Source organism: Drosophila serrata, unplaced genomic scaffold (assembly GCF_035046125.1).
Source record: "Drosophila serrata isolate PLE 108 unplaced genomic scaffold, ASM3504612v1 contig_241, whole genome shotgun sequence".
Lineage (NCBI taxonomy): Eukaryota > Metazoa > Arthropoda > Insecta > Diptera > Drosophilidae > Drosophila > Drosophila serrata.
In genome coordinates, this window is record NW_028257139.1 from 3,835,846 (window position 1) to 3,851,321 (window position 15,476).

Below are 15,476 nucleotides of genomic sequence, written 5' to 3' on the forward strand. Positions count from 1 at the left end.
TTATGGCATTCAAAAGCTGTTTATAGCAATATATTATCGATAGTATTTATGATGAAATCAAACTTTTCCCATACCTATTGTCTTGTTTTACACGTGCAGTTTGTTTTTCATCAATTTTATACGTTTTTAAAGTAATAAAATGAATGATGATGATGATGGAACACTTATTGAGACTGTCTGCGACCATAAGGAAGACGAGCAGCTGCCCACAATAGGTGAGCGATGAAAAGACTTGAAGTTAACATAAAAAATCAAAAATCTTGCCTTTTGCAGTGCATTTTCAGAATGGAGCACTTGGAGGCACGGCTGAATTCTGCACTCTGATGAGCAAGACGGACCGGAGGAAGCAAGTCGTCGTTACGGCCGGCGAACAGGTATACACAGGTGATGTGCAGGACAACCAGGAGTTCGAAACCTACATCTGCATACGCAACAAGTCCACCGACACAATGAAGATTGTCCCCGTACAGCAGTCGTTAGTCTCCAACTACATTTACCAGCGTCTGGATGGTCAGAAGCGCAAGATTCCCATGTTGAGCCGAGAGCTCGCCAACAAGAAGCTGCTCAAGGAATTCGGTGGACGAAAGGCATCCCGGTTCGTGGACAATCACGAGAAGATGCTGGTCAATGTGGATGTTGTGCGCCAGGACTTAGATGAAACGGTGAAGTCGTCGGTCCAGCAAGAGGATGAGGACGACGACACACTGGCGGATGTGAGCACAAGCAACGAAGCGTACCTCGCCTCCATTGTTCCAAAGTGCAACAAGGAGGCCACCGATTTGGACCAGGTGTACGATGTCGAAGATGTCATTCCCAGCGTCCTGCTCGAACGCCTGGATGAAGAAGCCAAAGTGGTGTTCGCCACACCCGCTTCGACACTTCCGTAAGTATATAGTTACACAAACCGCGTTTCTAGTTAACCATTTGCCATTTTCCCTTCAGTATCAAGTCGGAATACCTAAAGAATTGCATAACCCGGATCCAGGAGAAAAGTTTAACCTCCAAGCAGGACATGCTGCACATCAAGATAATCATATACTTGGACGCATTGCAGTCACTGATTTCCCTGCGTTCCCGACAAATGCAGAAGGTGGAACTTTCGCGAATTACGGAGAAGATTGAGAACGATATCCGTCATCGTTTTGAGGATCCCAATGTGGCCAAGCGAGGCACCCGCACCAATTTCAGCACAGAGAAGGCATTAACGCACTTTATTGTCCTGGCTTTGCTTATCAGCGAGAAGCACGAAGTGGATATCAATGTTCTTTCCCGCCTGCTGGCCACCAGCAAGGAACGAATCAAGCAGTACGCCCATCTCGTCAACGCCCTGCCCAAATCCCGCTCAGATACGCTAAGCCTGCGCCTGCCCAGCAAGGTGCCACCACTGAAAGCGGGTCGCCGGTTCCAACGCAAGAAGTAGGAGTCCGTGTGCGCGCACCAAGGACACCCCGCCCCGTCATCGATTTAACAAACCCGGGCACACGGGTCAATAAAGTTTATTTTAGTAATATTCCAAATGATGAGTGTTGTAAATAGAATGTATTTTAAGGGTAATTCATTTTCATTTAAATTACTTTATTTAGGCTTTTTTAAATTGAAAATCAAGAGTAACATTAGGCGCTTAATTCCTTGGGATACAACATGTCTTCATGGATCATGGTTAATTTCGTCTTCGCAGCAGGCTAGCCGACAGAAAAGTGCTTGTGTTCCGACGGCAATCTTGTTAATCCCTCCCCCCTTATTAGTTAGTATCGATTGTTGACTTCCTCTCTCTTTCTTTTTCTCCTGGTTGATCTTCCGGTCCTCAGCTGGCCTCTAGACGGCTAGCCCGAAGACGGAGACAATGCAGTACATGGTCTTGTTCTCCCAACGCACTGTACAGGATCCGTCGGTGTCGTTATTCCAATAGCAGGAGCTGGCTGTGTGCAGACCAGCACCGTTCTTCTGCATGATCATGGCAGTCACTATGTACTTGTAGGGCTTCTGCTCCTTGGTCAGCACAGTGAGGCAGTTCTCCACCACCTGGCCGGTCCAGTTGTTTACCTTGTCGTGCTGGTAGGCATTGCCGCCAATGGTGCTCTCAATGGCCTCCTTAATTGTCTTGCTAACATCGTCCACGATGAACTGGCTTTCTTCGCGTGAGTCATCCATTTTCGCACTTCCCGCTTGGTTCTTCTACCTCTAAAAGCAGCTGTGTTCAAGTTAATGAGCACCTTTTGGTAATGTCCTTGTGTTTTACCGCGTTTTTGCTTCTGGCGGCGGCGTTTGCTTTTTAAAATAAAATATGTCGACGACGGAGATTTTTGTTGTTGACTATTGAGGAGGGATGAGCAAAGCGAAGCCTGTTTCGATTTTATAGTTTTTGCCTATTTGGATGATTGGGCACACTGGGTAAAAATATCGGCAAAAATCGTTTTTCCTGTTAAACAAATGGTTCATAAGTTACAAATATTTAAAATTAGATAAATTATATAAAAAAAAAACATATTTCAATGTATATCGGTAAAAAATGTAGCAGATGGTTCGTTCCCCAATCCCCCAATTTATCGGCGATATTTTTAGTAACTCAGTCGTTATTAGTAAGTCAGTCAGTCAGTATTAATAATTAAAACAAGTTTAATTATTTATTTAATTATTTAACCCTCTACCGCGTACATACATATGACTTTTCATTTTCAATAACATATTAATCAGAACGAAAGAGAATTTTGCTGAATTTAAAATTAAATTTTTTTTACTTAGAACCCCTGTTTAACTAAAAATTACTTTAATTATAAAATAATATAAAGTATTCTTAACAAAAAATAACTTAACTTTAGATAAGCATAACAAGGAATATTTTATGGAAACTTTCGGAGACAATTATTTTTTTCCGCCAAACTACTATAAATTATTTTTACCTTAATAAATTCATAACTACAACAAAAAACAATATGTTTCTTAATTATTTGTATTTCATGCATTAGGGAGTAAATTTAATTCCATCGAAATTTAAGTAACCAAGTTCCATCTCCAAGCGATACTCTGGGTATCGATGGGCGCATCGAAGAAAAAACTAGCCAAAACTGGCAAAAAATCTGTTGTTGCCAACTTTTATCGAATGTCAATATCGATAGTATCGATGGGGCTCCGATGTTTTGCCAGCACCAACAACGACAACTCACCAAAAAAATTGCTGCTGTGATTTCGTTTTAAAATTTTGGTTTAACTTTTTAGATTTTTGTTTGCAAGTGTAGTATAAAAACAAATAAGAAACTATAATAACATAAATAATTATCTAATCAAGTGCGGCAGCACACGAGCAAAAACAAAAACGGCACGCCAAGCAAAAACAAGTTCGAGTTGTTGTAGTTGGTTTTCCAGCCACCGTTCGTCGAGATTGTGTGAAAAATTCCGTAGCACTCGATTGCTCCAAAATGGTTGATAAGTTTATAAGCATGTGGAAAGTGCGCGAATTGGCGGACAAGGTGTAAGTAGCCAGGAATGAGTGTAGATAGCTTCTCGTATGTATGTACCACTGGATCCCGTCAAATCAAGTGAATTTGTTGTGGCCGCTCCCACGCCCCGAAATTCTACAGTTTCCCGCCACGCCCCCTCCTCCGGACAGGTGTTAATAGTTGGTGCCCCAGTCCCAGATTATTCACGGAGCGGATTCATTAGTTTGGATCCGCTGCATTCGGTTGCTGGATTATGGTCGCTTTTGTTGCTGCTTTCAAGGTTGTTCGCAGCTCTGAACGAGCTTACTCACACAGCCGCATTCCGATACCCCGATACCCATATCCGAGCGCAGGGGTGTGAGTAGTGGCGGTGTGAGCGTGAGCGGGGGTTTATCAAGAAACAATTTGTTTGCTTTCGGCTGCGGCTGCGGCTGCCCAAATATAACAAAATGTTCCACCTGTGTTAACACTTCCAGCCACATCGACTGGCTTTCCAGTGAAATTGCTGTTTCTGTTTTGTTATTAATTACGGGAGCCCCTTTCACCGCCAGCCCCTTTTATGGTTGGCTAGAGTTTGGCCGAACTCTGCCTAATCAGGCGCACACGTCTCGTATTTCCAAGCGAAATGGCTAGTTATCGGGCGAAGTGGAGTTCCAGGTTGCTCTACAGGGCAGACAGAACACTTTTCCTGGGTCTTATCTGTCCCTGATAAGAGAAACTGGCCCAGTTGCGACAATTGGCACTTGCTGCCGCTCTCCCGTCACCATCACGTTTCGAATGCCTATCAAGACAGCCAAGACTGTTCGCTTTTTATTTATTTATCTCTATCTGAGCATTGTAAAACCGCATTGTTGTCCCACATCGTTTATTTAAAGATACTACCTTAGAATAACAGGGAAAATCGCTTGGTATCAGCTTTATAATCGAAATCAATAAATAAATCATAGGCCTTATCTAACTTTTATAGATGGAAATAGGGGAGTTACGTAGAAGGGAAAATAAATAAACTATAGTATTACGGTGTAAATGTGTTTTTTACACATTAAAAGCTCAAACTTTATGGCCTTACTTTGGCTATTAGATTATTAAATCTATTTAGCTTATTTGTTCGATACTCAGCTTATTTGTATTGTTCTTATTTAACTATTAAACTTAGTTTAACCCCGATCCCATCTGACTTACAGCACCAATGTCGTGATGAACTACACGGAGACGGAGGGCAAGGTGCGGGAGGCCACTAACGATGATCCCTGGGGCCCCACTGGACCACTGATGCAGGAGCTGGCCTACGCGACTTTTTCATACGAGACATTCCCTGAGGTGATGTCCATGCTGTGGAAGCGCATGCTGCAGGACAACAAAACCAACTGGCGCCGCACCTACAAGGTGAATGCGAAACCATTATCAATTGATTCAGTTCCTTATGGCATTCATCTTATTACAGAGCCTTCTCTTGCTCAACTATTTGGTGCGGAATGGCTCCGAGCGGGTGGTAACATCCTCGAGGGAGCACATCTACGATCTGCGCTCGCTGGAGAACTACACGTTCACCGACGAGGGCGGCAAGGATCAGGGTATTAACGTTAGGCATAAGGTACGAGAGCTTATAGACTTCATTCAGGACGACGATCGGTTGCGCGAGGAGCGCAAGAAGGCGAAGAAGAACAAGGACAAGTACATTGGCATGAGCAGCGATGCGATGGGCATGCGAAGCGGTGGCTACAGCGGCTACAGTGGAGGCGGTGGAGGTGGTGGCAGTGGAGGCTACAACGATGGCGGCGACTATCGGTCCAGTCGTGGAGACAATTGGTGTACGTGAAAGCAACAGTTCATGTATTTGTGTCCGAATCTAAGCTTTCACTTCGATTTTTAATGCAGACTCGGACAAGAACAATGACAAGGATCGGTACGAGGATGATGATACTCACTACGATGGAGAGCGCGAGGGATCCGACAGCGACTCACCCAGTCCAAGGCAAGTGTTCCGATAAAAAGGGCTAGGAAGCAGGGACATAATTTACGTAATCCCATCCTCCCAACAGACGTAACTACCGTTACAACGATCGAGCTAGTCCCGCCGAAGTGGCCAGCGAGGCAAAGCCCTCCAGCCTCAACATGAACATCCGATCGAAGACCGTCAGCTCGCCGGTGTCCAAGCAGCCAACGTCAACGGCTGCCACTAAGCCTGCGGCGTCGCAGAAGAAGATCGATCTTGGTGCGGCGGCAAGCTTTGGAAAGCCAGCGCCAGGCGGTGCTGCAGGCATCCACTCGCCAACGCACCGTGACACACCCACCAGCGTGGACCTAATGGGCGCTAGCTCGCCCTCCAGCTCCAAGGCAAACAATAATACGCAAAGCAATAGCAATGATCTGCTGGACGATCTATTCAAAACCTGCTCACCGACGCCGACGCAGGAGAAGACCCTGAATAGCGCTGCAGTGATTGTTGATGACGACGACGACTTTAATCCGCGGGCTGGTGATAATGGCCAGCAGGAGTTCGGCGACTTTGCCTCGGCCTTCGGTGGCAACTCGGCAGGGCCGATCAGCGAGCCACCTTCCACTGGCCTTATTCCGGCCACCAATGATGAGTTTGCCGACTTTGCTGCTTTCCAAGGGTCGACTACGACCACCTCTGCTCTGGATGGGAATCTGCTTAAAACGGCCACGCCGGCCAACGACTCGTTTGACCTGTTCAATGCTGGTACCACACCGACAGCGTCGGCCACCACGGCTACGGATCTCCTGGCAGGTCTGGGCGATCTGTCCATACACCAAAGCATGCCCATGGGTGAGTTTAAACTCGATTCGCGTAGACTAATAGTTTTAGCTTCGGTTTAGGCCTAAGATTAGCTATAGAGTAATTGTCTTGGCTTCAGTCACTTCATGATGTATTTAGGAACCGCTGCATGACGGCGTGCCTCCCGAGCTTGACTAGAGCCACTATCTCTACCTCGAGCTCCCCTCGCCCATACACAGTGAAACACTCTTTCACCCTCCCACACATAAACGGCAACATATTCCAATCGGATGCACACGTTCTCTTCTCGTTCTCTCTCGCAGCCGTCGAAGAGCAGGCATCCAGTTGCGATTTGGTGTCGCCTCCTCTTCCGCCGCCGCCGGAGTCGGTGCGTTCGGCCTTGGTGAAGGCGCAGAAGCAGCTGTGCGAATTGGAGAAGATCCAGAGTGCTTCATCTGCCAACCAGGTTGCTGTCATTCTTAGGGAGCTCTACCAGACGAATGCGCTGCCTGGCTTTACCACACCGGAACAGATGGTGGGCCTCGATCGGCAGTCGTGCGACTGGAGTTCGCTGGCTAACGGAGAATACGCCTCGTTGCTGAACCAAGTCGTCGAGCTTTTCAGTCAGGATTGGCCTGAACCATCGAGAGATGTGGACCTCATGAATCTCTTTAAGCTAGATCATAGCTTTGACTATGCTCTAGTCGCCTTTGAGACACTGCAGACAGGATTGGATAAGTTTTCAGGCACCGTTGCCTCATTGCTGGAGAATTTGCTGAAGGACGACTCCCTGGTTCCTATTACCTTGCTGCACATCTCCCGTCAAAGGGGCTCCTTAATGCAGCGATATGCAAGGACCATCAAAGTAATGCCAGAGAGACGGCTCGAGGAGTTGGATGCCCAGGTGAAAGCGTTCTTTCAATTGCTTGTCGGTCTGCCCGCCTATGTGGCTAACCGCCTGGGTCGCCAGATGCCGCAGACCTTTTCTCCTATTCCCTATCAGCAGCTTCTGCTGCGCCAGTGGCTAAAATCCGTGCACTTCCTGCTGCAATGCGAGGATGACGAGAAATTCTTTGATTTAGAACCACACTCTTGGATTTTGTCACAGCTTATAAACCTACAATACGATGTCTCAACTCTGGAGGGTTTCCTACGAGTGCTAAAGGATTATGCTGTGCCGCCGAGAGGAAGAAAGGTGGTGCAGGCCGTAATGATGCACCTGGATCCGGGTGCTTGCATAAAGGTCGCCCAATCGGCACTCTCGGCCGAACTAAATCTCTACGTGCTGCTGGGACCATCGGCGCTGGAGGCCCCTCACTGGAAGCACTGCCTGCTGCAAAAGTTACCCTTACAACGGACGCCCGTGGAAAACAAGCAGATTAAAACACTGACGAATTACCTTAATGTGTCTGCGTCTGGTCAACTGCAAGTGCTCTTCAATCAGTTACTGGGCATATGGTCCAAGCGCATTTCGTTGCATAAACTGAGCAGCCAGGAACACTTGGCCATATCCAAGTTTATTGTGTTAGCAGGAAAGTGTCTCTTTCGAGGTCTGGAAGTTGAATTAGACAGCAAGAGGCAGTTGCACGACGGACTTAGTAACCATTTGCAGTCCCCAGACTCGTTGCAGCGTTATGTGGGAATGAAAACAGTGGAACTGCTCTTTAACTTTATGGCTTCGCCGGAAACAAAAGAGGAGGATCGACTTCGATTTGATTACGACACCATGAAGGGGACACCACAATGGCACATCTTTGAGGAGTTGGACGAACTGGCGATGTTTGAATGCCCCAGCAAGACCCTTCTGGACGAGAAGGCCGATGAAGATTACCCGAAACAGTTGGAATCACATCTTAAAGAATTTATGGGCACCTATGAGGAAATGCAGCAACAGACTCGTCCTAAGAGTGATACCACTAAGAAGCCTGCCGCCAGGACGGAAATTCAGAATATGCAACTGGACTCGGACGATGACGAGCCACTGGATGAAGATGACGACGATCTAAAGCCTTATGACATGTCTAACGACATAACTAGTACCCTCGAGCAGCGTCCAAAGTTCCTGCTGGACTTGCTACATCTCCTTCGCACCAAAGTGGATAACTATCAGGTGTTTGAGGGCGCTCTGGGCACCGCAGAGTCTCTTATTCGTGGTCAGCTCTCCAGGCACGATGCACAGCTGGCGCTGGATCTGCTGCAACTGTTCCTCACTTTGGACATGCAGTACTACTTTGAGAACTTCGAACGGACGCAGTATCAGTGTTGTGTTGCCATTTGTGTTGCCCATCCTGGTCTATGCGCCGAGTACTTGTGCCGTCAGTTTCACACAGATAACTCCACCTATGCGGCCAATGTGCGTATCCTAATCCTTCAGGTACTGGCAGCGGCGGCCAAAGAACTTTCAGGAGACGAGGTGCAGCCAGATGAGGCTGCGAGCCTAGACATTGTGCCACCTGCAGCCAAACAGCCGCGAAAGTTTGAGCTGCAGAACGAAGAGAGTCCAGCAGCGCGTCTGGCGGCTGCTCAGAGGATAATCCGTGAACGCCTTCGAGCAAAAACCAAGCGATACTTTAGCAAGCCAAAGACAGGGGATCGAGTGGAAAGAGCCAATCCCTTCCATCCGGTAGCCGGCACCTTCTTCTTCAGCCTGGTGAGGGGCCAGCGGACACGGCAAATGCTGTTCGTGAAGTATGAGGATATAGCCCACGACATAGACACCCAGCTGCTGGTGAATCTGCTGCATACTCTGTCCGTGCTAGTCATGTGCTCCCAGAACTGTCCCCTTTTGCCGGCGATGACCCGCGAGATCTTCGACCTGTGCGCCTTTGTGCGTTTCAACGCTGAAGCACGCGTGCGTGCGGCCACTCTGCAGCTGATTGGTATCGCCCTGGTCACCACCCCTGGCCACGTACTTGCCCAACACTTTGCCGAGTCTCTAAACGAGCTGCAGCGATGGCTGGAGGACTTTGTGCGTTCGCCCCTTGTAGGCGGGGAGACATCAGAAGAGTGCCGAGATCTGGCACAAAGCATCCTGGATACCTGCTACCAGCTCTTCGATACAGCCGCCATGCAACAGGCTGCCTAGCTATAGCTCATGAGGAACACAGTGGATCTATTCATAAAAATACAGCTGAAGTGTTTTTAGGAGACATGCTAACATTTCGAATATTTCAAGTTTAAAACTACATATTTCGAAACCTTTATTTTTGTTGATTTCGCTGAAGAAATCTTGAAACCTAACCTTACGTTTATATCCAAATATTAAACCTTTCACAATACACACATACATATAGCATTGAAACCCGTGTCCTTAAACATTTTCCCAGTATTTTTACAATTTACATTATTTAATAATGATAAATAGCCATAAGTTTAAACCGACACAGGCCATTGTATTCCAGGTATATACGGATTTATATCATTTAAACTACTTTCTTTTGTTTATTTGTTTTTCTCCCACTGCATTTTTGTATTGCAACCCAAACAAAACACACACATCGGATCTAATTTAATTTCCCAAATATATACATATGTACTTAAAATGGTGAATTGAAAAGCATTTCTCAATATTCCGGGCATTGCGCCACCGGCGCGGACTCATTAGGTAAACGAAAAGCAACCCAATTTAGCAGCAATAAGCGCCCTAGCCATAGCAATAGCTCAATATCTGTATACGAAACTATTCTTTGACTATGTAATTGCACTTGTCTACTTAATTTGCCGCGCAAACGCTTCCGAGTAGTGACCACCATCTCATTAGACGATCACCAAGTAGACGCATTCGCAACTCTATCGAAGTCACCCATCTAAAGCCAGCTTCTTTATACACCAAATGAATCCTATGCCTAAAGCCAATCATAACGATTTTGCTGCTCTTGTTTTTTCAGACAATATTCTGCCTCCCATCGCCGCCGTCACGGGCAATGATCTTCTCCAGCCGATGTCTGTTACCAACAACAACAATAATAATATTAATAATAATAATACCAATGGAGCTGTTACCCCCGCCGCGCCTATCAATGTGGGCGCCACCTGGTCGGGTAATCTGAAGGCCGGCAACCTGAACATCGACCTGGACAACCTGTTGATGAGCAAGACTGGCAAGACGAGTGCCCCAGCTCTTTCAATGAACAGCATGAAGACGCAGAGCCCGGCGAAGTCAGGCCAGGCGCCGCTTAATGTGCAGACCGGCGGTGGCGGATTCCCAGGGCTGTCGCCGATGACCAGTCCAAATCTGTTCGGAGCACAGGCCCCTCAGCAAAGCATTCCACAAAACCAATCAGCATTTGCCAACTTTGGAGCGTTCCAGCAGCAGCAGCAGCATCAGAACCACAGCAATAATAACAATAATAGCTCGTCGGCATTCGACTTGTTTCAATGATATTGTTTAGCTTAATTTTCCGCTACCCCTATCCCCACCTCTCCCTCGCCCTGAACTACTTTTCCAATTTCCACTCACACACATTTCACATTTCCACGTTCGCTGAACTTGTCAGTTTTATTATTTAGCCTTACCCCTGTGCTGTATAAAGTTTGCGAAGCGTGCAATTTGTTGCTAAATTAATTGTTAAACAATCGCAGTTCTCCTGTTTCTCCCACCCCCGATGCAGTCCTTGGATCACACCCATGCATGAACTCCACATCCGTCCTGATTGTCCACTCAGAGTTTGAATGTCGTCATCAAATGCAATACAGTGAGTGTAGTAGTTGAATAAATGGTTGTACTGAACGGATTTGTTAGCACAACGCATGGACGGACGGCTGAGCGATCCATCATTGAAATTGTTAAACAAAAATAAATACTACAAATAAAAAAAATCAAACAATTTTAGCAATAGTTAAAGTTACGATGTGTCTGTATATAAAAAATGTATGTAAAAGAAATATGAAATATAAAAGAAATTAAAAACTATAATTGAAGCTCTTGACTTATTCGTGTGTATTTAAATAAAACGAAGATCTAGTATAAATCTGGTGATATTATATTGGGTAGTTTTTCAAATATCATATCTAAGCCAAAAATGAATGTATTTTAATTCGGATAGCTTTTCTGTGCTACTTTTTTTAGGGAAAACAAATATGGATATTGTGTGTTAAAACGTTTTCCCTTTAGTTTTCACTGAAATACTCTCAGATCAACTTACTTTCAAATCTTTTTCAATAAAGTAACTAAAAGCGCTGATAGAACTTATCCGGCTCCAGGATATAGGCAAAATTCTTGGAAAAAGTACCCTAAGTAATATGGTTTATTGAATTTTGAATGGGATCCGTTGGGGTCAAGGAGAATACAAAGGAAGTGTGTAAAGTAAAACGTTATTTTGGACTTAAGACTAAGCTGAATGTGGGTGGGACAATTACGCCTCCACGGCCTCCTTGTTCTTGTTCTTCTTTTTCTTCTTCTTTTTTGGCTCTCCATCAACGTCCCCGTTGCCATTATTTGCCTCAGCGGCGGCTCCATTTCCATTGCTGGCACCATTCGCCTCCGCCTCATCCTCAGCCGCGCGCTTCTTCTTCTTCTTCTTCTTCTCGGACTGAGCAGTGGCTGCAGTCTCCTGACCGGCTGCCTCGATGGCCTCCTTCATGACCTCGATGTTCTTTCGGGGCACATCGCCAGACTCGTAGAACTTGAGTCGATCCTCGACTTGCTGCTTCAGCGTTTCGCCAAAAACGCTGGTGGGCTGCTCCAGGAAGCAATCAATACGCGAGGCAATGGAACACTTGTTGGCTAGGAACCGAGAGATACGACCCTTGTTCTTCAGGCCAGCACGACCGATGAACGAAGAGTGGTAGATCAAACCATACTTGGGCGTATTGGAGCGGGTCTTCAGAGCGCGGAAGAGCGCCTTCTCAGCGCCCAGGATCTGTACCGTCGATGCCGGGTACTTGGCCAGATTGGTCAAACTGCCAGCGTGCGAAATCAAGCGAGCGCCGACCTGGTCGCCAATCAAAGACTGCAAATTGGGCGCCACCAGGTTCATCTTGTTGTGCAAGTATGTGGACAACTTCTTTCGGTACTCGGAGAGCTTTACAACGCGCTCGGCAAAGAGCTCAATGTTCATCAGATCCACGATAGAGATGTCCATGCCCATGGACATCTTGGCGGCATCGATGATAGCCTGCGCCTTGGCCGAGTCCATCACGATCTTCTCAAGGTCCTCGAGCTGATCTTGCGTCAGGTTCTTGCGATCCTTGATAAACTTGGCCGACTTGGCGAACATGTAGTTGTCGGGAACGATTTTGACCAGTTCTGGGAAGTGGTACGAGTACCACTCGCGTATGCGCATAGAGAAAGTATTCACATCCTTGTCCAGCTGATCCAGCAGAGCAATCGACTGGATGATCATGTTGTCCGAACGATGAACGTTGAACTTGACCTTGGCACGTGAATAGCTGTGGCCCAGACCCAGCTGAGCAACGCCCGCCGACTTGTCAGTGAATCCTGCGGGAGAAAGGAGAGCATTCTGGTTAGATAAAGTAATTTACCAAGAGCTGACATAAACTCACCCTTGACCAGCTTGGCGAAATGGAATCGCACGCCGCGAAGAATCTCGGGAACAACTCCAAAGTGACTGCATTGCACGCCAATTGCCTCGGTGATGGCTGCTCCCAACTTGGCATCAGCAATGCCCAGGGTGCACTTCTTCTTCTTCAGCTTGGCAAAGAAATCATCGAGGAAGGTGAGCAGATCCTGCGGCACAATTCCCTCGGAAATGGCATTGATGTTCTCCAACGCGGCGATGGCCGTCTTAAAGGGAGCAAATCCAGCCAGCTTCACAATAGAGTTAAACTTGGCTATATCCGTCACCGAGGACTCCACCTGGGGCAGGAACATGGACACCTCCTCGAACTCCTTGACGGAGAAGAGCGAGAAGCCCGCCGCATGCTCGTACAGCACATACAGATTCGACTGGAGGAGGGGAAATCGAGAGATTATCAGTTTGGTGCGGTGGCAAACACATGTGCTTCTGGGTGCTCCCTTTTAGGGCCTCCAGTTTAGGTTAGTTTTCCTCAAGCAAACATTCAAATTTTAAGAGGTTTCTATTGCACACCAATGTTAGCTCTCTTCCGAACTAATATTTACCATATTTATGCCGAATATATGCCGTTTTTATATAAAATTATATATTTGTCCACAGAAAATGCCTCCACAGTTGTTTTTCCCACGTGCTACGGTAGTGTGACCAGAGCATGCCAGGACAGGTACACCATTAGCGTACCACGAAAAAAATACCGATGTGACGGAATCACAGCAGTTTCAACAGGCTGGCCACGTTGATAGCCCGATAACCTGTCGTGTTGTCCCGTTCGCACCTCCATCAACTGTCTCTGTGTGTGAAAGCAATTTTATTTTTATTTATAACAATTTTTTGCGTTTATAAACACAACAGAAATCAGAAGTTTCACTGCATAATTCCCGAAATCGCTCACATTAGCTGTTGCGGTACCGCGGCGACACGGTAACTCTCCGAAGCTCCCGCTGAAGAAACTCTAGTTCCATTCTCTCTGGGCCCCAAAAAGAAACCTGCTGCAAATTCCAGCGATTTTGTTGATTATTATTCGGCAGTAATCGCTGGGAACAACAGCAAAACTAGCTGGCTGACGAGTAGCAGGACAGCAGGAAAAACAGAGTGGCATTCTCTGGAAAAGGGCTTGCAGCGGAAAATCCAATTTGTAGCAGGTGAAAGGCAGAGCACGAGAACTGCATGCCATGGACTTTTTGTTGTAAGTTAATCAGAAAAAAAGGCAACAAAAAAACACGGATGATATCGCCATCTGCAGTCCTGTGTGCAGCACAAAGAAAGCTTGGGGCACCCCGCCCCCTAGCTTGCTTTGTTCGCCACAAGCTCTGCGGTGGGGCAATTTCCCCACCTCCTACATTTCTCGGAGGGTTGTTGGGGCTACGACTAATCGCCTTTCCCTCTGCGCAGCGGTTCCCGTTCCAGTAAGACCTTCAAGCCGAAGAAGAACATTCCGGAGGGCACCCATCAGTATGATCTCATGAAGCATGCGGCCGCCACGCTGGGATCGGGCAATCTGCGTAACGCCGTGGCTCTGCCGGATGGCGAGGATCTGAACGAGTGGGTGGCCGTCAACAGTGAGTGAATATTAATTGACGATAGCCACTAGTTAATGCCAATCGTTAATCACCTTTATACAGCCGTGGACTTCTTCAACCAAATCAACATGCTCTATGGTACCATTACGGAGTTCTGCACGGAGGAGACCTGTGGCATCATGTCGGCTGGCCCGAAATACGAGTACCACTGGGCCGACGGCTTGACCGTAAAGAAGCCCATCAAGTGCAGCGCCCCCAAGTACATTGACTATCTAATGACCTGGGTGCAGGACCAGCTGGACGACGAAACTCTATTTCCGTCTAAAATCGGTGTGCCGTTTCCAAAGAACTTTCACTCCTCCGCCAAGACCATACTGAAGCGTCTGTTCCGAGTGTACGCGCACATCTACCACCAGCACTTCACCGAGGTGGTGACGCTGGGCGAGGAGGCCCACCTGAACACGTCCTTCAAGCACTTCATCTTCTTCGTGCAGGAGTTTAACCTGATCGAACGGCGCGAGCTGGCCCCGCTCCAGGAACTGATCGATAAGCTGACGGCGAAGGATGAGCGGCAGATATAGGAATCACTGCAGGGTGCCGCCGATTCCGGCGGCGGTGGTAGCGGTCGCTGTGCGGTTGGCGTTGGCCTGCAGTTAGACTTGTGATGGGAGCGCTCTGGCAGACTTGTGTATTACGCTTTAGTTAGTTACCGCCTTTCCTTTCTTTTCCTCGTTTATAGCTTTTAAGTTTTGTTCAGTGCTTCGCGGGCTCCCACTAAAATCGCGGCCGATCGGAGAAGAGAGCCGAACTATGGCTGGCGGCTGGCTAATGGCCGATCCAGAGCAACTACTATATTTTTATATGTGAATCGTAACTTTAAGAGATATATAAATCATATTTATATGTATTTGTAAGGGAGAAAACTGAAAGCATCGGCAGCAGCACGCCCTCTATTACTAACACACACACCCCCAGCTAACGAGAATCCACAAAATTACGTTCACAAAACTAAGCGTGTTTCCTTGTTTATCGTTTTTCTTTCTGTATGTATGTATGTATTTATTACTATTAAACTATCGCTATGTAGCTCGGCGCCCTGCAGCGGATTAACGATTTTGTAATGCAAAAACCCCCGGCAATGTGAGGCGACGGTCGACCAGCACCCAATAACTGATAATAATTGTAGACTTGATAAACATTTTTGATACGTTTTATACTAATAAAGAGAATATTATGAATACAA

The 15,476-nt window shown here is 47.0% G+C and overlaps 5 protein-coding genes across 6 annotated transcripts; 3 read left to right on the top strand and 2 right to left on the bottom strand.

Moving 5' to 3' along the window:
- Positions 1 to 45: 45 nt before the first annotated feature.
- Positions 46 to 1,517, top strand: Polr1E (RNA polymerase I subunit E). The gene is made up of 3 exons (XM_020957981.2): positions 46 to 215; positions 274 to 883; positions 943 to 1,517. The coding sequence occupies exons 1-3, from the start codon at positions 140 to 142 to the stop codon at positions 1,418 to 1,420; spliced, it is 1,164 nt and encodes a 387-aa protein (XP_020813640.2). The 5' UTR covers positions 46 to 139; the 3' UTR covers positions 1,421 to 1,517.
- Positions 1,518 to 1,554: 37 nt separating this feature from the next.
- Dlc90F (dynein light chain 90F) lies at positions 1,555 to 2,419 on the bottom strand. The gene is made up of 2 exons (XM_020957982.2): positions 2,240 to 2,419; positions 1,555 to 2,181 (listed from the first exon to the last, which is right to left on the bottom strand). Exon 2 carries the CDS (start codon positions 2,149 to 2,151, stop codon positions 1,816 to 1,818), a length of 336 nt encoding a protein of 111 aa, XP_020813641.1. The 5' UTR covers positions 2,152 to 2,181; positions 2,240 to 2,419; the 3' UTR covers positions 1,555 to 1,815.
- A 574-nt stretch (positions 2,420 to 2,993) lies between these two features.
- Positions 2,994 to 11,092, top strand: lqfR (clathrin interactor lqfR). Of its 2 annotated transcripts, none has more exons than XM_020957973.2 (6): positions 2,994 to 3,469; positions 4,622 to 4,823; positions 4,882 to 5,248; positions 5,316 to 5,412; positions 5,480 to 6,228; positions 10,065 to 11,092. In XM_020957973.2, the coding sequence occupies exons 1-6, from the start codon at positions 3,417 to 3,419 to the stop codon at positions 10,556 to 10,558; spliced, it is 1,962 nt and encodes a 653-aa protein (XP_020813632.2). In that variant the 5' UTR covers positions 2,994 to 3,416; the 3' UTR covers positions 10,559 to 11,092. The 2 variants fall into 2 exon arrangements, with proteins under 2 accessions (XP_020813632.2, XP_020813631.2); XM_020957972.2 differs by having other exon boundaries at positions 3,089 to 3,469; positions 6,501 to 11,092.
- Positions 11,093 to 11,405: 313 nt separating this feature from the next.
- Nop56 (Nop56 ribonucleoprotein) lies at positions 11,406 to 13,503 on the bottom strand. Its single transcript, XM_020958042.2, has 3 exons — positions 13,259 to 13,503; positions 12,682 to 13,084; positions 11,406 to 12,616 (listed from the first exon to the last, which is right to left on the bottom strand). Exons 1-3 carry the CDS (start codon positions 13,259 to 13,261, stop codon positions 11,532 to 11,534), a joined length of 1,491 nt encoding a protein of 496 aa, XP_020813701.2. The 5' UTR covers positions 13,262 to 13,503; the 3' UTR covers positions 11,406 to 11,531.
- On the top strand, positions 13,418 to 15,476 carry mats (MOB kinase activator-like 1). The gene is made up of 3 exons (XM_020958044.2): positions 13,418 to 13,899; positions 14,106 to 14,272; positions 14,336 to 15,476. The coding sequence occupies exons 1-3, from the start codon at positions 13,886 to 13,888 to the stop codon at positions 14,812 to 14,814; spliced, it is 660 nt and encodes a 219-aa protein (XP_020813703.1). The 5' UTR covers positions 13,418 to 13,885; the 3' UTR covers positions 14,815 to 15,476.

Bases quoted from the DNA above. Each gene is read 5' to 3' on its own strand.
- Dlc90F (XM_020957982.2), bottom strand. From the start codon at position 2,151: ATGGATGACTCACGCGAAGAAAGCCAGTTCATCGTGGACGATGTTAGC.
- mats (XM_020958044.2), top strand. The intron at 14,273-14,335 runs GTGAGTGAATAT...ACCTTTATACAG, and splicing joins CGAGTGGGTGGCCGTCAACA to CCGTGGACTTCTTCAACCAA.
- lqfR (XM_020957972.2), top strand. From the start codon at position 3,417: ATGGTTGATAAGTTTATAAGCATGTGGAAAGTGCGCGAATTGGCGGAC. The intron at 4,824-4,881 runs GTGAATGCGAAA...ATCTTATTACAG, and splicing joins ACTGGCGCCGCACCTACAAG to AGCCTTCTCTTGCTCAACTA. The intron at 5,249-5,315 runs GTACGTGAAAGC...TTTTTAATGCAG, and splicing joins CAGTCGTGGAGACAATTGGT to ACTCGGACAAGAACAATGAC.
- Nop56 (XM_020958042.2), bottom strand. The intron at 12,617-12,681 runs GTGAGTTTATGT...TTTCTCCCGCAG, and splicing joins TTTCGCCAAGCTGGTCAAGG to GATTCACTGACAAGTCGGCG.
- Polr1E (XM_020957981.2), top strand. From the start codon at position 140: ATGAATGATGATGATGATGGAACACTTATTGAGACTGTCTGCGACCAT. The intron at 216-273 runs GTGAGCGATGAA...TGCCTTTTGCAG, and splicing joins CGAGCAGCTGCCCACAATAG to TGCATTTTCAGAATGGAGCA. The intron at 884-942 runs GTAAGTATATAG...TTTTCCCTTCAG, and splicing joins ACACCCGCTTCGACACTTCC to TATCAAGTCGGAATACCTAA.